Raw genomic sequence first — 27,779 nt, 5'->3', positions numbered from 1 at the left:
AAAAAGGCTGATTCAGTCTTCAAAGTCACGTTGACAGAAAACTACTGTGTGAAACTAAAGTTAATATCTTGCAGCTCTCTTAGTATTTGATGGATTCCATTTTTAGTGTAAACATTTTTATTGCCAACCTAAACAAACAGATTAATTTTATTCAACATCAGAGCATGAACTTATTTGATCTGAATCTCAAAAGTGAATGCATAACTGCTGAGAGGCCCCACAGGCTGCTCTCCCCTTCTCCTTCGAAAAGAAAATATGGCAAATATCATCAAGAAAAGGTTAAAAGTAGATCAGAGATCTGTAAATGATGACATTTGTGTATGTTATTACAAGTAACTGCTCACTTTATACTTAAACTTCCTATTGTCTCTCAAAAACTGTTTCTCTGAGGTATTTCAGTGGGAGAAATTACAGTGGGTGAAATGGTGACTCTTCTGTGGTTATGGCGTACTTCATTCCTGCTTCAAAATGAAGCTAGGAATTCACCCCAAATTTTGAAATAATTGTTATGAAGCTATATATGACTGTATTGACTCACAAAGAGCAAATTTCCCAGCTTTACATACTGCACAAAGTTACTGGCTACAGTGTCCTGTCGTGAAGGGTGGTTTACCAAACATCAAGCACCCAACTACTGTGTGACTGACTCTGCCAGCAGTAATGGCAACATCCAGGCATAGCAACTGCAGGAGGGGAAGCGAATACAAATATCTGCTACAACTGAAACCAGGGGGAATTTCAAATGGGCAGAACAATTAAGTTCTGAACTTGAACTGGGCCAGCACGCCTACCCTGCAAAAACCATTATCAGAATTTACTGGGTTCACACGCCGGCATTTCATCTTAAAGGCGACATGATGACCCAGTGTGTCAGGATGCAGCGATAGGTTTTGACACATCTAAAGACTATCCATCCCACTTTCTGCAGCACTGGCTTATTTCTTGGAAGTTTTCCACCCAACTGCTGAGTAGTCTTGAACCCACTAAAAATACAAATGTTTCTGAGGTTACAGCTGGGGGGGGATTATTGCTAAATGATGTTCAAAGCCAAGAAAAATTTCGCTGCTTGGGAATTTTTTCGCTGAAAATATTTTGGCTGTGAACGTCTCCTGTCTGTTTCACTTATTTTGAGTCCTGGCTCTACCACTGTTTAATATACTGCCTGCTTAAACTAGGATGCATTTAAGTATCTGGTGTAAACAGGCTTTACAAAGTAGGGGTCCATCTTTGGGTCTTAGAAAGTCAAGTGGAAAGTGAACCTTGTCCTTCAAGGGTATAAATCATTTTAATATAGTAATTTAATAAAGGCCAATTTCTTTCCCAGAGCAATTAGTTGAGTGCCAACAAGGAGTACAATAGATGTCAATGTCACACCTCTCGACGAAGATCATCGCTAGGGACTTAAAATTCTGTGTTCCCATCCCCACCTAGGATGAGCAGCTAACCAGCTCAGTTATCTTCACCTAACTTTCATCATACTCCCATATGATTTCCTTCTTCCACACCAATTTCTCACCTACCAAGGCATGCCACACAGTTCATTCATATAAAGAAGTGATTATCTGAATAAACGTACAGAAGACGAAGGAAAAGAAGGAAACTGGAAACTACAAATATTTGAAGCATTAGACAATAAAACTCCACAGAGAGGCAACTTCTTTTGCTTATGAACAGCCAATTGTGAGAAGAAAAGAATTATACTTTAAAGTAGAAAGAAGGGGGAAAACGTACACAGAAAAGCACCCCTACCTTTAGTTTTGAAGGAAAAATTGCAGTAATTGCAGTGGTAAGGACGGACATCCGTATGTGTGCGAATATGCTTCTTCAGCATGCTGGGTTTCTTGCAACGTATTCCACATTCTTCACAGATATACTTCCCTCTCCCTCTCCCCCGAACATACACATAGTCTTCATTTGACTTGTACCTAGTAACAGTACCGTAAGAGTAAGGCAATTAGTTGTAATGGGAAAATGATTCTAGTTACAAACCGTAATCTACCAGAATTTTAAAAATAATAGATGAAAATGAATAACTGACAAAACCAATCATGCTCTTTTTCTGCTCAGCTTCTGCATTAATTTGTTAAACTCATATCTAGATTTTTCACTAGGTAATCATGGACTTCTTTAGGAATAACGGCATATCTTTTTTAATAAAGGTACCGTTTGATGCTAAGCCTTTAAAGATTTCAAATTTCCTTTCGCAACACAGGAACATACTTTTTAAAAGTGTCAGTTCTTGGAAGCCGGTTTGGGCACCACGAGGAAGCTTTAAAAGAGCATCTTTGAGGCTCTGCGTTGGATGCAGAAAAGGAACAACATTAGTTACGACAATGGGAAAGTCTTTAACATTCCCTATCAATGTGCTCTGGACTGAGCCTACTGGGACTGCCTCTAGACGGAAAAAGTCATTCAGATTCAATTACACCCTTCGTATCTCCGCTCAAGGACGCCAAAGGCTGTGCTTAGTTTTTGTGACCTGGTCCCTGCAGCGTTTGGATCTGAGCAGAGACACGTAGCAATGTTTTACCTGGGCAGCTGGTAATGGCTTAACTTCTGGCCTAGACTGGATTGAAACCGGGAATCAACAAATGGAAAGCCCTAGAGCCCGCCTGCCAATTACGAGAACAATAAAACATGCACCATTTGTGCTCAAAATTTTTAGAAGTGTCTCTGGCACTTTTCTGCTAAAAAAAATCTGGTTTATAAGACGATGTACATGGCACAACACTGTGGCTAAAGCAACTGCTATTCATATCAGGCAACCAATTTTAAGTATTACAGTGCATAGACTAGGACTCTCAGTAAATATTTCCATGGCACTTTTCAAATCAGGGGTTCTCCAGCCTGCATACACCACAGCGAACTGCCAGACGGAGACTGTACCGCAGCCTGCTGCTTAGCCCCTGGACTACACCCTCTCTGGCTACAGTTATGCAACCTCACTGCAGAACAGGTATTATTTATCACGTAAGAGAAATATAGGAAAAGAATTTACATCTATGGCTGTATCTAGCTGCCTTTACTGCTGATTAATGGTCGTCCTTTGGGGAAAAAAAAAAATGAATCGCACTGCCTACTGTTCTTTATTTCATTACCCCTCCTCATAACTCTCATGGCTCTGCGCTTCTGATGACTTTCCATTTTTCTTGGAAACATAAACCAACATCCACAGACCACAGTATGGCAACTGTTGTTTAAAATAAATCAAACGGGAAGCAACATCTCTGCAAAGTCTAGAATCAAGGAAAAAACTTCTTCCCAACGATATCTAGTATACAAAGTACAATACTTGCCCTCCATCAAATATTTTAACTCTTCTTGGTTCAGTTTTGATAAAGGAGTTTTCTTTATCGTGCTCAGTGCTTGATTCAGAGTTTTCCTTATTGCTGAATTCAGTTGCAGCCGATTTTTTTCTATTTAATGCTCGCTGAAAGAAAATGATATGCATATCATTAGAATTAGTATCTTTCATATGCCATTCAAACCTGTAAGTTATGATGAATAAAAGCATCATAAAAGCCACAATTACAGTAAGTGATTTTTTTACAATGTTAAGACACATGAAACAAAAAATACCTTTTGCTAAACTTCTCTACTATGTGTTAACTATTTGCGGTCTGGCGAATCCAGATGGAGACTATGGCACTGTAGGAAACCGGGAATGCTTTGAATCTACAGTAGGAGATGCCTCTTCCTTCTTCAGGGAAGGTGAAGGTGATGTTTTTTAGCTCACAGATAGCCTCCTACAGAGCAAAGATGCTTACAACGAAACCCAGTTGCTTCCTGAACAGCTTCGCTCCTCTGCCCTTGAGGCGGCCACTGGACCGTACGGACAGGGCTCCACAGCTGCACGATACACTGCCCCCCACAATTTGACAAAAAGGGGGAAACTTAAGTGCACAACCAGTTATCTGTGCTTCCCCCCCCGCACTGCTCAATTCCCGCAACGTTTCAGTAGCACATCCCCAGCTCTGGCTGCCTGGTGTCCACCACAGCAGGGCAGGGGCAGGGGGAGGGAAGGGCTTCCCTGGCGTGTACCAAGGGAAGATATTAACAGGTAACATTGCTGATTGCTAATATTTTTCAACAAATATACCTGTTTCGGTGTGGGAATTGACTGTTCCCAATTTGGTGAGGTTATTAACAGGGGCTCCGGAACCCTTCCAAAGCAGGACTCCACACCTGACTCCCACTGCCAGACCAAATTACAAGAAGAAGCGTACCAGTTGTCTAGCAGAACAAAAATATGTTTCTCCATTTCCCCTGATTATTAATTAAATAACTTTTTTTTTTATTTTTAAAAAAAAGGAGGATGAGTTCCCCCACCATTTGCCAATTAAAATCTACTCCATCCAAGTCTAGGATATTTATAAAATGGGCAACAATGAACGAATGATCTAATTAGCCAGCAATTATTACTGCTGTATTTATAAACTGTTCTACCCACGTAGCTGGCACACTTACCACATTTGCTCATATTGATAAGTGAATAAAATGATGAGAGAAAAAAAAAAAGCCTGGCCTTCTGTTTTCTACTCGTTATAAAATTTAATGCTGTAAGCTTGCGAATTCTTGGCAAGAGGAATGACTTCACTGGCTGACTTAAAATGACTGATGAATTACACTGGCCGTTACATATATTGAAGGGTGACATCATTCTGGCACCCGGTCCTTGCCTATAGTCCTCCATGCAGTCTCAGCCACCGCCTTTACTTCCCACCTGATGAGGAAGGTGGCTGATGAGGAATGAACGCAGAGCAGAGGAAAAGCATCTCCCTATTCAATTCAAAGCCCTGGGAATCCACGCAGGCTGCAAGTACTGCTCCAATCCGTATGCCTTCATGCAGCCCTCCGATTGATTTGGGCTGGATTTTCAAATATCTGAGCAGTTCTACCACAGCATACATGACAACTCTGCCTGTGTGTAGGAAGAAGGAAATTTCACCCTGCATGTTTTAACAGCATTCACACAAGGTGAAAGGAGATGATGTTCTGGATGAGAAATACCAGAAGCGGAGCCTACTCCAGTAATTGCAACTCAGCCATGTTGTAGTTCCTATACACTACCTGGCACACGAAATGCTTTTGTTTCCACTGCAAACAAAGAGTAACAAGGGGACATTTGTAATTTAACAAGAAGAGAGCAGTGGAAAATACAGAATACATAGAATAAATCCAATACCACATAAATATTCCCAGCAGCTGGAATAATGCAATCTTTAAGTGCCTCATCTTTCAATCCTAACTACTAAGTATTCTTTCCAGATTTAATTTTCAAGAATGAAAAGACAAAGGAAAAAGACAGACTCCAGAAGTATTTGGCCCACGTTGTTATCCAAACTATGGTGAAACAGCGTTATAATAAATGGTATATTCACAAAAGCACCTCGAGTGCGGAAACTAACACAAGTCCAAAAACCTCCCCATTCTCCCCCCACCCCTTCTTTTTTTTAATACCTGTGTTTATGAACAGACATAAGATAGCCTAACATAAGTGTTCAAATTATTATTTACCTCCCACCGATGTACTTCAATTTTAATGGTTACATGCTATTTTAGCAGTCGTTTCGGTGTCTTAAACATGCAAAATGCTGCTGTCACACAGATGCTCTAACAGAAACACCGAGTTTCTGTCACAGAAATCTACAGAAATGCTCACTGACAACGAGAAAAGTCTTTTTAGCTTTTATGAAAAATTCCAAATTGATGCTGAAGAGGACTCGGGTCATCTGTAAATTTTAAAGAGCAGCCAGTCTCTAAGGACCACGGGTTTCTTCTGTGGAAATCCTTTAACGTATCTCACCTAAAATCCCCCAAACCCCCACACGTACTGGTGGAAAGGGTAGAAAAAGGGCAGCGCTGTAAAATGCTCCTCTCCACGATTCCTTATGCCTTCCGTTTCTAACACAGTCTTCTCTCTCTTCTCCCATAGAGACAAGGACCATGATTCATTTCTACTTTACTCGTTTTGCTCCAATTTAACTCCACTGTCTTCAATTACTGGTATAAAACTGGAAAAAACCTGCTCTTAGGGCTGCCCAGAGACCAGAGCTCAATAGGTACTTCTGGTACTTTACAACATCCCTTGGAAAAAAAACATGCTCACAGCCTGAATCATCAAAGTTGTAAATTTCAGATTAGAATATTCATTAAACATTTTTCCCATTGGCACATAGCCACTTGAGGAAAATGTTTTTAATATCTTTAAACTTTTACTAGTTTACACATAAAAATCCTCTGCATTTAACTACTTTCCAGTGGTGAGCTGGACTGTTGTGGCGCATCATCCAAGAAAGGAAAGCTTTCCAGTTAGGAGAAACTTTCCATTCTTCAGCCTATTCTTCCCTGAACATCTCTGCCCTGGAATACTGCACACGTTACTGATTCGCTTCAGAGAGGGGAGCCAAGATCAACGTGGGGGCTTGAGAAAGGGCTCCTGATACACCACCAGTGACTTCAGGTAAGGAAAACCGGTGAAAAATAATAATAAATAAAACAATAAAATAAAAAGAGCAGGGAGATAAAATAAGCCTTTTCCGTGCAGGTGAACCTCCCGTTACATTTGAATGTGCTGTACTCATTCCAGGAGCGTCTTTCACAATAACATTTTGTGGTTTGTTCTCTGAATCACTGGAACGTGGCAACTTCACCCATTGCCTCTGAGCAGCGAATTGTGAAGAGCAAACAAAGTCCCGGGGTTCCTTATTGTTTGCATTTTGTTCACGTGTCTCTTCATTTCCCATGGCATCTATTGTTGAAAGAATTGCCTTTTTTGTGACAGTGATTAGTAGCGGTTACGAAGCAGCAAGAGATCTCTGTAAACATGACTTACTTCTGGGGGCAAACCTGGGGACAGTTCAGAAAGTCGCTTTATCTTGGCGAGAAGATCAGCAGTTAAAGCCCCACGAGCAGCATACACCAAATCGCTCTGGAAAGGGCTACGACTGTGAGAGAAGAGGTGAGGCATAACGGTGCTGCTTTTTTATTACTATTCATAAATTGGATTATAGCAGCACTTAAAGCTCTCCATCAGGTCAGGGTTAAAATGTGCAAACCACTTAAGCAAATACAGAGACTTGCAATCTAAACTGTGGTTCCCAAAGGAACTTAGGACCCCTCTCCAAGCTTTGAAGCAGGAAATCAACCACCCTTTTTTTTTGAGAATTATTTGCTAATCTGTTTGTTGGCTTTGTTGGTTTGTTGTTTTTTTTTTTTTTCCAATGGAACATTAATTTCCAAAAGGACATCCAATGTTCTCCATCCTCAGTCTCAAGCAGAAAAAATGGTAGGAGAATCACATGAACCGAATGTTCATGGGCATGAACCGAATGAGGAACTTCAGTTTTTGCATCCTTTAAACACAGCTTCTGTGAGGAAGTTTCCAAGTTGGCATCGGCTATCCCATTACCAGGTCTAACGGGAGACTGGTAATACAGAGGTATATTGTAACAGCATCATCACCGGCCTGGAAAGCGGCTGAAATCTCGCTGCCTGAGTCATTAAAAGGGAAAGCAGACAAACTCTGGAGGTGTTAGGTCATACCAGGTCTTTGAAATTTTTAATTTCTGCCATCCTATACCTTGCTTGTACAATCAGAGATGCCAATTAAACTTTAATGGTGCTTTCTCGCTGCACTTTCTTCCTTCATAATTGCTGTGAGTAAAACCTGTAAATCAGCCGCAAGCAGAGCTTAAGAACTCTTCATTTTCACCATGCTCATGCACTTCATTCAAAACATCAGCAAGAAAGACTGAAGAAAGATTAGTAACTGTGGTTCTTTTGTGGCAGAAGCACTGTAAATGTACCTGACAGCTGCCTATTACAGCATTTAAGTACTCCTAGAGTGTTTAAAAGGGTGCTGTCAAAATATTTTTCAAAAGATTATTATCCATTATTTATATTCTAAACAGAATTTGTTTGTAGACAAAATTTGTTCTTCAAGAGACACGCAGCGGCTTTGTTATCAGAGAATTTCTTCTGATACACTGTTCTTTAAAAATAAAACAAACATGAGTCAATGACACAACTGATGTGAGACTTGCCTTAGAAAGAATCACTCAACTATGTACAGTGAACAAAGCTAAATCTTCAAATCCTGTTTTCTTTTTTTTTTTTTTATATTTAGCACTATCTAAATACAACATCTCACGAAGTGTATGAGGGAGCAGGCTGAAAAAGGTAATACGAGTTTAAACAAAGGCGGCACGCTAATGTGGAACCAACAATTCAATTCAGTTACAGCACTAACGCAAACTCAGCAGCCTGCATGTATTTTCTGCCCGAAACCTTACAGATACAGTTTTGCTCTCCAATATAAACATTAGCAAAGCCTCCCACTGATTTCAGGAGGGCCAGGTTTAATTCTAGTGACCTGAGTGGTTTCAGCCTATCTTCTCAACTCCCCATGTAATTCTGAAACGGTTTCTTCCTCTTACACAGAGTTTCTCATCCTATTGCTCTTTTCCCCACTGACGACTTTGTATCTTAGCAAAACATTTAGCGAACACAGAAACATCCCAGGGTGACCTCTGACAGCAACAGCCTCTGTCACTCAGCATCCACAGAAATACGCGTCTTTTCCCAAGGCTGTGGTACGTCTCCTCCAGAGCGACCGCCGGCCCTGTGGACCCCAATTCCCAGCCTGATGCCCGGGAAGTTTTGCTGATGGCAGACCGCAGGATTACAGCAAGTTATGATTGCTTTTAACCCCCCTAGAAAAAGGTTTCTATGTCGTAGACAGCTGAAGGACTCTGGAGGGAGGCCCATGGCTAATGCCCCATTTTTGCCAGCTCCGAAGAGACATTTGGCATCAAAGACACGGTGTACACAGCAAAGGGGCAAAAAAAAGTGCGAAACTGTGCTGTACGCCAAGGCTCTCTTTGGAGAGCTTTACGGCTTCACTAGATGGGACTATGAAAGCCAGTACTGGATCCATTAAATAGACACAGCCCCCTCTTGCCATACTATAGGGCAGAGAGCCACCTTTCTTTACCCGTTCCCAGAGGCAGTTCGATTACTAAGGAACGCCAAATCCAGTGCAAAGCAGCACAGCTTTGGTCCTGTACGTAACAAACCTGTGAGTGAAATCCTCATCACACGTGTGCAGCCCCGAGACAGCTAAGGAAATAACAAGTGACTGCTTTGCTCTGCCACACCTGACTCTGGAATGACGCAGGGTTTTAAGTGGGTCACAAACATTGCCCGGAGTATATTCCACTGCACAAGATTAAACATCATCTTTGGAGCCGTATCGATCCAAGAAGTTGTCAGTGTTTTTATGGCAGCCGTAATTTTATTTTAAACTTTGTTATTTTTGTCATTATTTCACAGCACTGATTAACCTAGGTGGGAGAAAGGGAAACGGTGCAGTGCTCCTCTCACGGTTAGACGATCACTGATGGTGAAAAATATTTTCATGGCGTATCCATGGCCACCTGCTCAGGCTGAGCACTCTTTTGTAACACAAAACACCAGCTGACTTTTCAGGCAAAAGATGCCATTTAAAATCTTAAATTAACCTGTTTTAAGTTAAAAGTGTTTAACAAATACTTATATCAGAACTATTTTTGTTCTACCCTTTGCATTTAAAAAATAGCCAAACACATTCCTGCCACAATAAACACTTCATATACAGATTTAAATCCGGGAACTAATTTCCATGAAAAGCGATAAATCCTTATGAACAGGTTTCTTAATGGAATTACTTAAGATCTTTTTAGCAGTTTGATCCAGCATAACTAAAATAAATAGGCACATATATTATACATGTCAGGCATATTACATTCCCTAAAATATGAACAAGCATGATTTCCAAAGCAAATCCTCTGTAAAGGATCAGTATACATCAAGCATAGCTTAAGTACCTTGGTTAAGCTGTTCTTCCACTTGCTTGAATAGACCAATACATCAGATCTGGGATGAGTAGTTCTTGCCTGAGTGTACAGTGGTTTTTCAACTTTTTGTTTTGAATTGAGGAGGGAGAGAGCTACCTTTGTCGACAAACCAAGTGGATTGGGGTTGTTGGGACTAATGGTCCAGGTAGAATAGGCTGAGATTTTCTGATCATTTTGCAGTAGATGCAATGGTTTTCTCTTCAGGAGATAACACCAGGTAAAACTCGTTGAGGTCTTGAGGCTTGGAAACGACAACCTCTGCATTTCTCCCGTGTTCACTGCAGCCAGTGTAGCTACAGGCTTTGCTTGACCCTGGCTATTGATTTGCTTGCTCGCATTACTGTTACTTGGGGACCGTCTTTCTTGACTGCTGCTTACAGCCTTGAGAAGAGAACTCTGATTATTCACTGGAGACAATTCAGACGGTTTTCTAACTACAAACAGGGGCGACGCTGAAGACTTAAGGTCTTCAGATTCTGGTGGCTCCTTTAGGGTTTCTGATACCCCAGTGTCAGATGAATGACAGTCAGGCAACAGCAAGTCTGAAGTACTAGCTTGGCTGCTTTTTTCATGCTGTGCAACACCATCAGGATCTAAGAGGTGATTTTCAAGAGGCTCTGTGGTGCAAACCTGTCTTACCAAAACTGGTTTCTTCTGCTTACTACTAAGGTCATTAGATCTAGCGTTCAGTGAATGCAACGGTCTAGCATCTGTCATGCAGGCAGCTCCACTCTCATCCTTAACACGTTTTTGCTGTTTTTCCATGGCAATATCTAAACTGTTGGCTGGGGAAAGCATTCGTTTACTTGAAGCTGTAGCTTCTTGTTGAGGGAAGAGTCCGCTAACTGGCACTTTCTGAATAATATTCAAAGAGCTTGACAAAGGTGAATTTCTGGTTCCACTTTCTGATAGTGAATTTTCAAATTCAAAGGAATTTGGCAAAGTCCTCTGATGATCTTTGTGAGATTTTGGCAGCTGAGTTTTGCCTTCAAGCGTTGGCACTGTCACAACATTTGTTTTGCAAACAGATTGATTTACCTGATCCTGGGTCACCAAAATGTGAGGAAGGGGTGTAACAGTTGCAAAGCCATAGGATGGCACACTGCTGTGAATACGGACGGGAACCACAAAAGGAGGAATCTGATGTATTTGACTGCTGCAGTTATTAGGGACGATTTGCTTTAGAGGAGGCACAGAGTACGGATTAGACATGTCAGACAGTTTAGTCTGCAGTTCAAAGGAGGATGCATTCTGGTCCACCCCAACTTGACTTGGAACTGTCTGAGTTGATAAAGTATTTTTCAGCAATTTAGAAGAGTATGGTTGACCTATATGTAATGTTTTAACTTGAAGTTGATACTTTGGAGCAAAGCAATCCTTTTTTTCATCAGAATGACAAGAAAGCGCGTATGTGTTCACTTGTTCCCCTTGGGCTGATGTTTTAGTAGAGGTCTGGGAAGGCTGATGTGTTGAGGATGGCTGTCCTTGATTATTCAACACATGATCTAGAGGCTGCTGAACCGAAGACAGGCTAACAGGGTTACAATTTTGAATTGCCAAGTGAGGCCTGGAGTGAGTCTGTGAATGCTGAGTACTTGAAGGAAACTCCACTGAAGATTTGCTGGAGGTCTGCAGCCTGGGCAATGGCACTGTGGGCATATCCGTAGCATGAGCTGTCTGAAATGAAGTCGTCGATTTAACTTGAGGCTGATGATTTTCTGGAGCAATATTTAAAGATATTTGTCTTACAAATGGCCCCCTCCTCCGCTCTAGCAGAGGCACATGTCCAGTAACTCCATTTGCAGACGACACTTTTGGAGCGGCTATCTCTACAAGCGAGGCAGGTTTTGACACAGACATACTTCCACAGTCAAAAGACTTACTCCTGTAGTCCACGACCTCCATTGATGGTTGTGTGCAGCTGATTTGCTCCGAGGCGGCACGTCTCATTTCCCGGTAATGAGGGCCAGGCACAGCCAGTGCATGCGAGCCAGCGGGAATCATGAGGAACTCTGACGACTTACTAACAGGCTCTGATTTGGAAGGGTTCTCAGCCTTTGAAGTTTCATCTTTATCGAGTGAAGCCGAGAAACTGGAGGCGTGAGACAAGCTACTCTCCCGACTTAGGCTTCTGGAAAGCGTGGAGTCAACACTTGATTCGGCAGATGAATGCTCCATTTCAGCCAAGCGAATTCTTTTCTTCTTCGGTGGAAGCTTTTCTGTCGGCAATTTTGACAGCGTTTCGCTGCGCTGTGGCCAATTAAACCTTTCTGTCTTTTCCTGATCACTGCATTGGTTTTCTTGGTCCCTGTCTGGTTCTTCTGTGACCAGTATTTCAGGAACCTGGATGTTATGCTGGCGAACAAGTCTCGACGGCTGAAGCGGTGCGCTTCTCTCATTAGAAACTATTTGGCTTCCCTGAACTTCCCCTCTAGGTGCTTCTGACGACAGGGGTTGATGATGTTGGGGAGTATTCAGATGAGAGTGTCTATCCTCTTGGATTACAACTGTACTCAAAGAGCGGTGCTTTGCAACCTTGTTGGGCTCTTGCGAAGAAACTGGTGATACTCTTTCAAACGACTCCGATTTCTCAAATGAGCTATTTCTGCTCAGTGAATTGGTGTGCTGTATTACTGAAATGCCAGTTCCTTGTCTTTTCAACTCCGCCTTTTCTTGCACAACTGAACTTGCGTGCTTTTCAATGAGCGGAGCCATCTTTGGCTCAGTAGTCTGATCTGTGCCTCGAGCCACAAGCTGAATTTGTGAACTCTGCAGTAGAAGGTTGCTTGGCTGTTGTGATCCTACCACTGTTGTTGCCACACTGTGTTTTGACAGACTGGAAGAATTTGCTGGCTTGCTCTGGCCTTCTGCGTTCTTTGACGGTACGCTCGTATCATTTTGCTGTGGGTCATCGTCATCGCCAACACTTTTCATTTTTCTTCTTTTCCTTATCTGGGGTGTCTGCTCCCAGACGCCAGTTGAAGTAGTGACTCTGTAGTGTAGAATCTGAGGCTGTGTACTGTTTGGAACAGTTTTATGCTCGGGCTCTCGGATTGCCGCTTTAGTTTTAGGTCCATGCAACTCTGAACAATAAAATTTCTTGTGGTTTTCAAAGTTTTCCAGTTTTCTGTATCTGTTTCTGCAGGTTTCACACTCGAACATTGTTCCTCGCACCTGAGGAGACTTCTTTGTTTTTTCTAAATTTGACCCCTGTGCGAGGGACTTGCTCCTTTGCAATAAAGATTCATTTGATAAATTACACCCCATATAACTTTCTTCTACAGATCGCCCTGGTCCAAGAACTTGGCTTTCACCAGTAGAAGAATCTTCTATTGCTGCCTGTCTAACAAGGGTCCGAGGATGTCCACCTTGGTTCAGTGGAGTAGCAGGTCCTGATACAAACACATCATCATATAAAGAGCCAATTTTATCATCAAATGACTGACTGCCTCGAAGAGGATGAGAGGGAGGTATTACATTTGGAGGTACTGCTGAGTAACTGGTAGTAGGCATGGAATTACTTCGTGTTATAGGTAAACAGTCAAGGGATGGTACAGAAAGAAGAAAAACTTGCTTTGATTTCTCAGTGGGTGTAAAAGGAGACTTTGGTATATCAGAGCTTGAGCTAGTTCTTCTTCCCATGGGCTTTAAATCAAACTGGAAAGAATCCTTAAATATGTAGGATTTTGGTGAATCTATGCTTCCTCTTCTTGAAAGAGATGTTCTTCTTGGTTTCACACTATCTAACTGTTTGTCATCCACAACAGCTTCATTATCAGAAATTAACTTGGAGATACGCTCCTCAAGGGTTTTTGTTGCCATGGGAGGTCGCATCTGGCCAGAGAGAATCAGATTTTTTTCAGCACAAACAGTTTGTACCACTGATGCTACCACACCACTTGCTCGCGGCACACAGGGCAGGTTTTTATTTGGATCTTTCTCAGAGGTTAGCAGTCCTCTTACGAAAGGAGCTGGTGGGCTCATTGTTTGATCAGCACTTTCAGAACGAGAGAAATAACCAGAATCAGTACTACCCAAACTTCTAGGGCTCAAAAGACATTTTCCTTGCTGATCTTGGGAACCATCTGTTGCCTGTTGTCTCTGGAGCTGAGCATGCCCTGCTCCTACTGCAGATCCCAGCTGTTCCTCTAATAGGCCCATTTCTACTTTCTGATGTTGCTTGACGTCATGCTCCTTGAATGAGGCTGTATGTGTTAAATTTGACTGAAGAGCTGTCACTTTGGAATCTCCTTTTCTCTGTGCTGCAGCAAGCTCGGGTGCTGGTTCTGTTACTTTTGGGCTATCGGCCCTTAATGGAGAAACATTTACAGGATGAACTACGACTTTTGGTAAAGCTGCCCTTACTTGAGGTTCTGTATCGTGTAAGGAAGAGTCACCCGGTATACAATCTGGGTTGCTTAATGGAATAGGGCTTCCTTTCCGTAATTTTTCTGCACTCGAAATGACTTTCACTATTGGTGCAGGTTCCAGTTCTTGATCATCTTGTCTTTCATCAGCAGTGCCTTCATCTTCACTTTCACCGCTTTCTTCCACATCTGAATGAATGCTAAGTGCTTTGTCTGAGTCATGAGACAAGAAGAGGCCACCTGAATCTGGTTGTAGGACAAGTCCAAGTTTGATAGCATGTGCATGAGATTTTTTGTGCTTGTACAGATTGCTTTTGGTTTTAAATGAAAACCCACATGTCACACAAGGATACGGTCGCTCTCCAGTATGGGATCGGATGTGCTTTTGGAGAACACTGGGCTTGGCACAGGCCCGATTGCAATACTCACAGACGTATTTCCCGAGCTTTTTAGGCTTCTGGTCTTTCAAGAGGTTACATATTTGTTCTACACCATGGTTTACAACTGATGCTATCTGGGCTGAATTACACATGGGACCTATAGACAAGTGTGTTGAACTTGATGTGCTAATTGACAAAGGTGAAGATGAACTAGCTACTAACTGGTTTTGAGGAAAAACCTGAGTTACAGTGGAAGATGAGGTGTGAACGACAGATGAAGTTACTGCTATGCTGTATATCTGCTGGAGCTTGGGGTTTTCTTGACTCTGCTGTTGCACCAGCGATCTAGTGAAACTTGGACACATAACAACCTGGTGATTTTGTTGACTGGTTTTAGTAATAAGGTCTTGTGAATGAGAAACGGATTGGCCTTGTGCTTGTCCAGTCTTGGTTGTTGTTGCTACATGCACATTGTTTAACGTACACGGGTAATAGTGAGGTCCAGCTGCAAACTCACGCTGTGACAAAGCAGGTTGATTTTGGACACTCATTGTATTGGACGTGAGACTGGAAGAGGTGCTTACAGTTTTATTTGGTCTGAGTTTCTCTATCTGCATCCCGTAAGGGGGGCACTCTTGTGCTAAGGTGTTCAGTTCAGGCTCCATAGCTTTTAATAAGACATCGAATGCAGTGCGTGTACATGGGGATGACGTACTGCAATCAACAAAATTAATACATTCATTACCGTCAGTCTTTGTTTTACTTGATGAGGAGTTTGAGAGGGACTTCTTTTCTGGTGAGTTCAGTTGGTTTGCATCAGCATCCTGCACTGCCTGTTTCCCCAAATCCAAGGACTGATGCGTCAACGAAAGCTTTGTCTGCATTGATGTCTCAGATTTGCTTGTTTCAACACTTATGTCACTACTAAGTGCTCCCCCGTTTTGTTTGGTACATTGATTCCCATTTTGCACGGGTAGGTGATCCTGTGCTGCGGCGTGTTCGGAGGCATCCGGAAGAGCTTTTAGTGGTGACGGGTCTACATTTTGCTTAACCTTGGCTTCGGCGGGGCTTCTCAAAGGCGATTTTGGTATTTTTTTTAGATGGTTTTCCGTCACAATCTTTTTTCTTTTCACACCCTTAATTGTATCTTGGGTTCCTCGAGTACCAGCATCGGTGATTTCTGTTAAAACACAAAGAGAATAAAACAGAATATTAAAACTGGATAAATGCAGTATATTTTTATTTATACCATTTTATCATCTCTAAGTTTCAAACAGTAAGCCCTGGGGCAACAGGACTGTCCATTTTTCCAGCCTCCAGTATTTTTTTTAACGGTAAATGTATCTTAGCAAAGATCCATTCTGTTTTCATCTAAAAAGAGCAATGCTTTCTAACTGATGCTGTAAGACATTACAAAAGTAATTCACTATAGGAAAAGCTTCAAAGGAAATGTCAGAAAAGCAAGGCTACTGAAAGAATATTTTAGCATTTATAGCAACTCCTTTACAGAGAAAGTACAAAGAAACCTCTCTCTTGCACTTGTTTAAAAATTCAAATTATTATAGCAGGAAAACAAAGAACCAAGACACAAATCCGTTTTCACGTTGTGTTTGTCACTTTTTCCATCTATATGTTGCAGTAGTCAAGGAATGAAGACAACTTCCTCATGGTTGTATTTGTAAGTAGATTTATCGTGGAAATGGCACAACCACCCACACCATCTGTCAAGTACTGTATTTCAGAGCTCCAATTACTGAACTTCAATAGCATTTCAGATGAGCAACTACTGCGATGAATAAAATCAGTCACACTTAAATGATTTTCTATTTGTGCATCATGAAAAAAAAATAAACTAAATTTGAATTATTTCATTACTAGCTACACTTGTTGCTGATTTTAAGCAGGTATGCATGCGGAGTTTCAGAGGTGTAGTGAAGAGCAAATGAATTGGAATATTATTCAGCAGAATAATTTTGTAGCAAGTACTTATATTTGTACAAAGTCCAATTTCTTCTATAACAAAAAATACATATAGATAGACTGAATTTCAGTGTTGATACTTACAAGCTTATTTTTTTTTACAGATACCTGATGTTACACACCTTTGTTTACCTCAACAGCGTGATATTTAATCTGTTAGTAAATTATTTAATTTTTTTTACCTCTTTCCTAACATGCACTCAGTCATAGCCACCGCCTCAGCTTCCGTCACTGGTAGTGCAGAGGAAGCCAAATATTAAATGGATGTAAATCCATTTTCTTAAGCTTTTACAACTCATTCCTTAGGCTATTAGCCAAAGCCATATTCGTCTGATTGCCAATATTCAAAGCAAAGGAAGAATCTGATGTGACTAGAGGGCTGATGCCTCTGAAAAGGTTCAGCTGCATACACTTTTTGGGTAGCAGTACTGAGTAACTACATGTAGTATGTTTACCTGCGCAAAGTCACTCAGGAACAGAGGTTTGTGCGCACTTCTAGGTAAAGAAAAGCCTTAAGACAACGTGTAAAGGAACAAAATTCTCGGTTGACTTCATGGGGAGGTAAGTGGAGAAAGCTCAGCCTGCCCAGTACCCATCAACCCTACGGCCCCCCTCTGAGTGGCACAAAGACTACCCTCTTGCAGAAACACCAGCTGGCTTCTATACTGCAGTGGGAGGGGAGCCAAGGCATAGTGTGCATCTGACAAGAGACAGCGGAGCTGATGAATCCAGGGTGAAATTCCTGCTCCATGTAAAGGAAATCCAGGCAATGCCTAAAGCTTCTCCAGCAGAAGAGAATGCAAAGTGACCAGTAGGAAAAGAAAGGCAAGAAGATGTTACGTGTTCTCCATGACAGAGCATAACCCAACTGGGATGTGTGCTAATGCCAGATACTTGGAAGTTCAAAATCCCATTTCCAACTCAATGCCAACATAATGTACACAAATATTCACTTAGGGTGAATGGATATTCAGGAGATTTCCTCGCAAATGGAAAGATTAAAGACTACACATGACCTACTCCTCTCTCAGCCCTACTAGGGGAAGTTTAACCATGAAGAGTAAGAGGCTGTTTTGTCACATTCAGTAGACCCACGAAAGAGACGCTAGAATTCCCTGTCAGAGCTACTGGCTCCGAACCCTAGTTATGGGGACTTTATGCTCCTCTTGTGCATCCAGAAAGAAATTTCTGCAGTAAGCATCCACTTAACCTTTAAATGAACTTTGCCTTTATCGCTTTATCACCAAAACCTATTAGTATCAGGCTGGATTTAACATATTCAAAGCAGAGCTGTCTTCCATCATGATGTTTTGTACTTTCCATTGCTTCACAATTAAATGAGTGGCTTACACTAGTGAGTTATCATCAATAATATTAATGGTGATTTCTTTAAAATTCATAGTCTACTGCAACAATTTTTTCTTCAATAACAAGAAAAAACAATTTTACACGAACCAAAGAGAAAATAACAAGGTATAATTATATAAAAGGGTGCTTTTAGCCATGGTTTGGTGATCTCTCAGAAGCGTGGCCCTGTTAATTGAGCGTAAGTAATTTGGTTCCTTTTATGCACACACTGCACCTTTTATCCCGTCACAATCACGCCTCCACACCGATCACACTGCCGGTGTTTGTACCGGAGCGCTACGGGAAGAGCTGAGCAGATTACACAGAGCTAGGAAGATAAGAGTGCCAGGAATTGTGAACATCCAAGCAGACGAACGTACACAAAAAGACTGAGGTGTTTTATACTACAGTAATTGAACAATCAAATGATGTGCTGCTTCCTGATGCCTCAGAATATTAAATAACGAATATTCCTGGCTTTCAACCATGTAGTGCAGAGAAACTAATGTACTCAACCTGCACCATGCTAGTGAACTGGAAACCAACACAGCTGAAAGATGTAATGTGGCTTACCGAAGCCTTAAAGAAAGTAAAAGGGTATCTCTAATCTACCAATCAAGCAATTAAAAATATGAATTCATTATGAATACAAGATCAGAATTTTCCATAATCCATTTACTGCTTTACTTTTCGAAAATGTTGTTTGACGCATGCCAAACCATAAAAACTGTTTGGGAAATTGAAAAGGAAAGTAAAAAAGAATAAACAAAGGCAAGTTATGCATTGCATTACATACAGAAACAGTAATTTTCTTTAGTCTTCACAACCACTAATTGTGCTGCCTCTATACCAATAAAATTCTACTCTACAGAAATTGTGAGAGCTAGTTTCTTATTTCTATTTCTGACTCTACATCTTTTGCGACTCCAGAGATGGAGTTGCAGGTCTGCTTCAGTGTACCTGTTTACAAAATCTTATAAAATGTACTTTCTTGACAACGGCTTTACAAGGCTTAACAATAGTTTGTGTCCTGTGCTCTACTTTATTCCTAGATAATTTAGAAATCCTTGTTATTCATGGAAATCACCTCGTGTTTGCTGACAACGAAATTTCTAGCGTATCTGGGGAAAAAAGGAATCCCTGACAACTTCGTTTCACTTATTTTTAGCTTTTCGTTCTTTTCGTCTAAGTCTTCTTTTTGTATTCCCAGTTTATGCTGAAGATATTCCATTCCACATTTGATAATCTACAGCTACAGGCTTGCACAAAGATCAACTGCATCAATACTTCCAGAGGCAACAACCAAACTGGCGGAAAGCATCAGCCCCAGAATGCTAAACACTCCTCTGCCTTTCAGAGCTACAAACTTTCAGGAGCGTGATAACTTGCTAGGGCCGCGTACCCGCATCAACAAGCTGACAGTGAACAAAGAGAACGTAAAAACATCCTCATGTGGAGAAAAAAAAAAAAAAAAGCAGCTGATCTGCCTTTCTTTCTCTCCCTGCCACTCCACGCGCTCTGCTCACCTCCCTCTGCAATCATAAAGCCCTTCTCATCGTTCGGCGGTAATTCCCCTTTTTTTCAGGTGGTGAAGTGGTGTTGTTGAGAAGTGCTGTCACCTCAATCAGATGTCTAAAAAGTATCTTTTTCATAAGCTGTATGACATCAAATAGCATTAAGTTACCCAGCCCGAGAGGAGAGGTAACAATGCCATTGTGCTCAGCGCCTCCGTTTTCACATCCCAGGGACACCGGTGCACACTTTGCCTGGTTGGCTTTGTTCTGCTTTGCCATCAGGACTCTCCGTTTAATTCTTTTGCTTCGGTATGAATTCTGCACTCGAAACATGACAAGAAAAACCGATGTTTCTAAACATGACTTTGTTCACCTATAATTTCTCTGCTGCACTTTGCACAGGAAACAGAGCAAGAGAACACAAGTGTGATGGTGTAGATAGCAATCTGGCAGAGTAACTCATGCAGCAAATAAAGGAAAGGTATAAGCGATCTGATTTTTTTCTTCCGTAGCGTTCACTGGTGAACTAGACAGTGTCTTGACAAAATGAGCTCAATGGCTTTGTTTAAGTAACTTTCAGAACTGCCTGTCGCAAAGCCTACGTGTTATTATAACACCCACTCTCTTTCTCTCCCTTCTAATAGAGCTACGTGCTTGTACTTAAAAAAAAGGAAGAGAATAAGAGGCAACCGAGGCAAGGCAGCAAGCTCCCTTCTCCCTTAGCGCTACCCTGTGAAACATGGAGAAAGTAACCACTACCTGCCCCTACAGTCCAACGAATGGCACAATTTTCATCTCGTGTCCTCACTTTATGTTGCAGAATTAAACAAAAAAAAAGATATGGGAAAAAAAAAAAAAATCACTGTAGGCTTACACACAGAGACCAGATTTTCAAATCCAAGTGCCTAAACTTTAGCTCCTAAATCTGTACTTTGCTCCGAGGGCACTGCAAGTAAGATTAAGCCTCTTCTGAAAGTGTTCAAATACTAATCGACGTCTTAAACCTACAGCTAAAAGGTTACTCTGACACCTAACAACGGTTCAAGCTGGATTCAAAGGTGGAAGGCTTTTCAAAAGAGAGAGGCCATTACTAAGGATCTTATTCCGACTAAAGCTAAACTTCCCAGTGTCTTTAGATATTCAAAATATCCTTATTCTTGACATCTGATACTTATTTAATTTTGATTTCACTGAAACTTATCGAAAGCGCTCATGAATCACCCCACTGGGTCTGTTTCCATGAATAAGTGAAGAACATGATTATGAAATAAAGAAATAAGTCCTGCCAGCAAATGTAAGGCCACCAGAACTTACATTAAGCACAGCAGGGAATAACTAAACTTTCATTTTTTATTAAATTACCTCTTTAGCTTCGTACTGCCTCCTACATGTTAAGTACAGCCATAAGTATTTTTCCTAAAATTATTGTTTTTCCAAAGCATAAAAAAATGAACAAAAAAACCTTGATTACATAAACCACACATACAACTATGAAAATGTTCACAGTCAGCATGTCAACAAAAAGATTTGAACAAGATTAACCTAAGTGCTGTGCTTAATTTTAAGCACAAATAGAGAGGACGTTAGTCAATCACCAACAATTTTAACAGTCTTATTTCAGGTGCCTAACTTCAGACTTTGCAAGATGGCCACGTGGTGGTTGCTCCCTGTTTCAGAGGTCAGGAGGCAAGTCAAAGAACTTGGGGCACTCCAAGTCAGCAGCGATATTTGAAAACCTCTGTCATTAGGCTTAATCTATGCTTAAGAGCTTTTTTTGCTGAGAACACCAGTCCAAACATACACACACTAAAAACCACTCGATCTGTACGTAAAGCACAATTTAACATTAATTAATTAAAAAAGGGGGGGAGCTTTGACATTCAAAGGCAGTCTGATAGGGATTGGATCAAGCGTTGATCTATGTCAACATCTGTCCTTTTGCTCATATCATCAAATACTGGATCATTCCATAAGGCATGGATAAGGCAACTATGGTTTCATGATTTCATACTGCCTGTAAACACATGATTATTTTGCTTGGTGCTTTTAACAGACAACACTAAGCTCTGGGTTGATATGTGACCCATCAAAGGTATTGGCTGTCAGCAAGAGAGAGGTTACCCAGTCCTCTTTTAAAGGTCATTTCACACCAGGTTTTTGTATTGGAATGACTATTTTATTAGCATAATTTCTCATTATTAACCAAAACAGTGAAAGTCCTACTAACACAAGCTTCAGGAAAGGTGCACCTGTGTTAATATGTGGTACCAGCACTCATTTGAGTACTGCCATTAACCTCAATGACAGCATACATTTTTGTAAAGTCAAATTAAATTTTCATGCTCTCCACCATTGTAACTTGGCAAGCCCATAAAATCTATGTATCTCACGTTCATATATTAAAGGCAATTGTAGAGAAAATGTATATTGATATATACACCAAGAAATCATACCCAGTACCTCTACCACTAAGTAAGTTTCCCAAATTTAAAAATTAGTATCTCATAACATCACAAGATAATTCAGGTGGGAAGCGACCTCAGCAAATCTCCAGTCCAACCTCTTGCTCAAATCAGGGCCAACTATGGGATCAGACCAGGGCCCCTAGGGCCTCATCCAGCAAGGTCTTGGAAACCTTCAGGGAGAGTCTATGCAGCCTGTGAGCAACACCTTCCACTGCTTGACTGTCCTCATAGGGGACAAGCCGGTCCATGCCTCTCTTTTTTTCAACTTATTCCTATCGCCTCTTATCCTCCTACCATGCTCCACTGTGAAGAGCCTGACTCTCCTTCATCTCACTGATGGTAAAACTAACAGGCACCTCAACAAAAGCAATGCAATCTAAAAATGTTCCGTTTGTTCCACCGGATGCTTTAGCATAACTACAGACATGGCTGGCATTGCTTTATATCTAAGTCTATTCGCATGCAATTTATAAGTTTTCAAACAAATACATTCCAAGAAATACCCATATTGTTGGCTACCAAAAGTAAGCAATAGTTAAGAACAGGCAAACATTTTTTAATCAAGTTTAGTACAAAATGTAATGTTTAAACTATGCAATCTACTGTTTCCACTAATTCTACATTACCAGGAGCAAATTGTCACTTTGAAGGTAATCCTGTGAAAAGAAGAAGTATTTCTTGCCTTTGAGTAACATTTTCCTGGAATAACAGGCCTGCCTATATTGCAAACCAGCCTGAGAGAGACAAGAGCTGGCGTGGGAGTGAGGAAGAGGCTACTCAGACCCCACGTCTCAGCACCTCTCTCACCAGTGCTTGAGCTGAAGCTGAAAGGGCAGAATAACTTTCTGGACTGATCGAAGCTAGCGTAAATAGATACAGAAATATTGCACTCATTAATTCAAAACATAAAAGCTTCTTCCCTGAGAATCAAGAATATATACAACCTAGTAAGTGAAATAAAGCAAATAATAGGTTTAAAGGTGCAGCCACAGAGACAGGCGCACTCTGGGCTACTCCTCATGCGCTAGAAGAAATACCGTAGCACCATTAGAGAGGGCAGAGCGGATTAGCGTTATAAATTGTGCAATAACATTTTAGCATAAGGTGAGCGAGACACCTTCACCCCGAGGCACACGGCTTGGACTTATCGGGAAGCTCCCCTGTGATACAGTTTCATCCCAGATGCGAGAGCCTGCCAACTCCTGTTTGGCCTTGGGACAGGTAAGGAGTAAATGACAAGTTGCAGTCTGGAGCTGTCTTTCTGACGGCATCTTTTCAAATCATGGCTACTCGCGTCAAGACGACTTTGGCGGTGGGACTTCTGGTGGGGTGTAAGGACGTAACTACGCTACACTAACGAGACCAAGAAAGATCTTCTTTGTAAGAGTTTGGTCTCATTTTCTGTATTTAGCTTCTTGGCTTGAGTGAAGAAAGTAACAACCAGCGGATTTTTAGCTATAAAACCAGTGTGCTTGATGAGGAAGACCATGAAGATCAAACAATAATAAACATCTGACCACTGAAGTAACGCCTTGGCAGAGAAATGCCAACTTCCATATGTGGACAGGAATCAAATGCAACATTTCAGCACACCTGAAAATCTCTGACCAAAGTAAAATGGATTATTTTTTTCCCCAAAAGAGTTAATTTCCTGCCCAGCATGAAACACATGAAATGAAACATGGCATTTGATACTGATCGAGAGAGATTTCCCACCATGATGTGTGTAAGAAACCAGCAGAGGCTGAACCACTGTAAAGTTTCACAGGACTTGAGCCCTTCCTTTAAAGACAAAGGAAAGGCAACACAAGGACAGCAAACACCAACCACTATGGTTAACGCCTAGCTACTCACACAAAATGTCAAGCTATGAACATTCATCAAGGGCAAATATTACAGTATTTTAAACATGCTGAAAAAAATTAAAAATATTTACTATATTAAGTAGCCCCATGGAGTTTACGTACTGCCTCTGCATTATGGCCCTTTAATAACTATTCCTCATCTACACAGAAGCCTTAATACTAAACTAAGAAAAGTAATCACCACTGAAGTGCTGTTCAGGTAAAGCATGTTGACTATGAGCCGGTGGAGAGACAATGTTATGACAGCTAACATCACCAGCAGTCCTAGCCTGAGAAGTTCTTCCTCGCTGGGCTCTCCAAAGACATGAAAAAAGACAGGATGCCTCCTCAAAAGCAAATTAACGAGCTCCCAGTCAAAGCCTAATCTGAAACCAGTTCCACCCAGCTATCCATGTAAGAATAAAGCTGGTTAAATATAACCGGCTAGAGAAAGTACGTTGCCAGAAACTAACTAAAATACCTCAGGGACATCTGGAACTCTTCCTAGACCGTCAGGCAACGCTGTGAACAGTTTCACGACTAAATTATCTGTTTGCAAGTTAAGGATTATCAGTTATTACTTGAAAGTTAGGATTTGGCTAATAAATCATTAGAACTTCTACCCCTAGCATTAAAACAGAATTATAGAATGGCTCATGAAACAGCAACCAGTTTAAGGGTTGTCAGCAACAAGCAACTGCTATCTGGTCAGATGAGATACTGAATATAAAATCCCCAAACATGAGTCTGAGGGGAAAACACAGAAATGAAAGGAACAAGATGTCAACTAAACCCTCTTTGCACAAAACGATGTTCAAACAGAACACGCTCTTTAGTCATATTCTCTGCATTTCTTTAATATAATCTTCCATTTGAAAAGCAGGGATCAAATGGAGCAATTTCCATACTGCCTGTAGCAACTGAAGAGAGCAGCAAAGAGCTCAGACCTAACAACCATACTATTTAACAACAGAGAAAGGAATAGGAGCCCTGGCAAAGCGGGTAGGAAAAGCCTCACATAGCAGGTCTTTGAGGACTAAATGGCGCTGTGAACATGACAAAAGCAGAAGTTGATTTGATGGAAATCTAGACACGAGGAATGTCCTAACCGTGGAAGCTTGGTCTGGTGTGCTAGAGGTGGGAAGGGTGATCTCCCCCAGGTTAGGTTTGCTTCAGCATCAGCGGGAGGTCCTCAATGCCGAGACCTCTGAGCTTCTCAGGGCTCTTTCCTTTCCCCAGCCTCTCATCCTTTTCCACAGACGTGCACAGTCTCTCTTTTCTCTCTCTCACACATACACCCGTGCACCTTTTCAGGAGACTCCTGTGAAAGTCTCCATCCAGGTCAGCCAGTGGCATACAACTACCAGCGAGTGGTACACTGTACCTAACTCACCATCCATTTACATATTGTATTTTCCCTTCAGAAGGAGGCCAAAGGAAATTAACAGCTAAAAGGAGCTAAAGGAGTATCTGGAAAGTATGAAAAACACACTCATTTACTCATATGAAGGCAGACCACAAGGAAGCTAACAAGTGAAAAATCCTGCATTTCCACAACTGGCTTGCTCCCAGCTCACATCAGCTAAAACTAGCAACCTATTGCATTTACTACACGCGCGTAGGTATGCCTCTCAAATTAGCTAGTTCGTTAGCTCAGCATCCTCCCACCACAAAAATAAGCTTGTTCTGGCCTCAGATTTTAGAAACTCGCAAGAAATGCTTCTGTGCATTAAAGCAGGGTCAAGCTCAAAACGCTACTGCATCTGAAGACATAGCCACTGATTTAACAACGCACTGTACCGTGATTTGGAATAGCCACTTTCCATTTACTAGCAGGAAGATGCTTTTTCAACAATTGTGTTACAAAGTTAATTTGTATAATGTCCCTTTGAAAATGATACTTGCAGGTTGGAATCTCTTTTGCTGAACTGTCACTCAAAAAATTTGCTATACTTGTCAGAAAAAGTCAAAATACTGTTACTTTAACATCACATTAATGCTTTAACCAGGTTCTCATAATAGCTCCAAAGGATGAAATGTTCAATTTAAAACTGTAAATCTGTTTGTCTGCCTGTCAAAACAATACCAGTTCTTGCTGTGTCTAGCACCAGCAGTGGATTTACCGAGCAGATTTCAGCTGCTAGTAGTCTAAACTAAATGTACTAACCGAAGAAAATTAAAATAGAAATAACAGATACAGACATTGACTCACAAACCAGGAGGTTTACAGGAGCCAGAAAACTTCCCTGGGTTAAGCCCATATTCTAACGTCGTTTCTCAGAGAAAAGAACATGTAAACATCTCCATTTTTATCAGTTTGCCCCCACTGGTAAAATGAGGACATTAAAATGTACTTAACTATTGAAAACAAAAGCAATGAAAAATGAGGTTAAATGACATCAGAGACTATTCCTTCTCCCACAGAAGTCAGGAGAGTTTTCTCACTGTCCTTCGTGGGCACAAAACCCTGCACTGAATGTGCCTGAAGACAGAAAGAACCTTTCAAGTCGTCATTGTTGTTATTAGCAGCATGCAACATTCCCTCAATGTGAAAACACCAGAGATTTTAAGAATAGATGGGACTTCATGAAAATGTGAGCTCTTGCATGACATGAGCTACAGACACGAATAGTTCCCGCATTAAGCCAATCACGGCTGTCTGAGCTGTATAAATATTTTAGGAAGATAATTCAGTCTTGATTTAAAGCCTTATGGTTTGACGTACACAAAACAATTTAAATAAATTACCTCTCAGACACATGTATTGACATATTTTAATGTAGATACAAACACTTTATGAAATCAGACATCAAGGAAATGCAAACTGAAATGCATGAAATATCACTGCTAGCTTGTAGTTTTGAACATTTAGAAAGTAAAAGGTAGGGAGCTCTGGTGTACATCAACAGAAAAATAAAAAGGCAAGCTAATCCTCTCACCAGCGTTAAGTAGCAAACAGGACACTACTGTAACTTGCAACTTTTGAAGATTTGATACTTCCATTTAGAGCAACTGTATTGCTAGCCCATATGGTTGTTGAAGATAAGGACGGAAAGATGAAAAGAATCAAATGAAACTTCGGGTCTTGGTTACATGTATTGCCTCAAAAGTAAGGCATAGTTTCCTACAAATACAAAATGGAAAGAAAATGTTTTGGATGAATGGTAGTACGTGGGTACCACTGCAGCAAAGAATCCAGAAAGCTCACATGCTTGTAAACTGACAGGAAAATTCAGGGAAACATCTGTGGAAGATGAGGTCACCCCAAGCCGGTGAACCAAAACGCTTAAATAGTTTAGTACCACATTTCCAGATTTTTCTTTGATCTCTCCCCTTCTCATTCAATTTCCTAATTCCCTTGAACACTGGGACGAAAGCATCCAGTATTGAGCACAGCTGATGACCTAGGGAGCAGGGTACGTCACCAGAACGCGGTGCTCCCACCTGCTTTTTGGCAGGGAGAGGTGCAGCGGCCGAGAGCGGGATGGGGAGTGCCTGCGGGGAGGGGAGGGGAGGGGCCTGGTCGCTCCTTTGAGGCCAGATGGTGGGCCGATGAGAGTCATCTGTAAGCTGGGACATGGCAACATAAAAAGGGAATCAATCTGTAAGACAAGACACATGCAACGTCTTGTTTATCTACGGAAAATGCTGGTATATTTATAATAATGCATTTGAAACTCCCACTATAATTTTGTCAATAACGTGCGTTCATTTAACAAGAGGGATGATGAGGTAGGGAGGGTTTGGAAGGACTCAGAAGATACAAAATATGTCTACCATGAATCTGCAGCAGAACCTACGTTTTTGAACTAAAGTCTCATGCTTCCATTTATAATGACAAACTTCCTCACCTAAATCTCAGTGCTGTTCAATTTACTAGAAAAATAATATACCAGTTAAAAAAACAGCAGATGGGCAAACAAGGTAAAGGGCATTTAATTTCAGTTGCCTCTCCTCCATGCCAACACACTACTTCAAAGGGACTG

The 27,779-nt window shown here is 41.2% G+C and overlaps 1 protein-coding gene across 5 annotated transcripts in view; it reads right to left on the bottom strand.

The window, feature by feature from the left end:
- HIVEP1 (HIVEP zinc finger 1) overlaps positions 1-27,779 on the bottom strand; it is a 131,667-nt gene that overhangs the window by 22,816 nt on the left and 81,072 nt on the right. For all 5 annotated transcript variants that reach the window (XM_082311952.1, XM_082311949.1, XM_082311951.1 and 2 more), the window contains 3 exons: positions 9,867-15,823; positions 3,297-3,430; positions 1,750-1,925 (listed from right to left, as the gene is read on the bottom strand). In XM_082311952.1, the coding sequence (XP_082168078.1) occupies positions 1,750-1,925; positions 3,297-3,430; positions 9,867-15,823 (6,267 nt within the window). The remainder of the gene's footprint in view (positions 1-1,749; positions 1,926-3,296; positions 3,431-9,866; positions 15,824-27,779) is intronic.

Source organism: Platalea leucorodia, assembly GCF_965183815.1.
Source record: "Platalea leucorodia genome assembly, chromosome: 1".
Classification (NCBI taxonomy): Eukaryota; Metazoa; Chordata; class Aves; order Pelecaniformes; family Threskiornithidae; genus Platalea; species Platalea leucorodia.
This window is presented reverse-complemented; position numbering and strand designations above follow the sequence as displayed.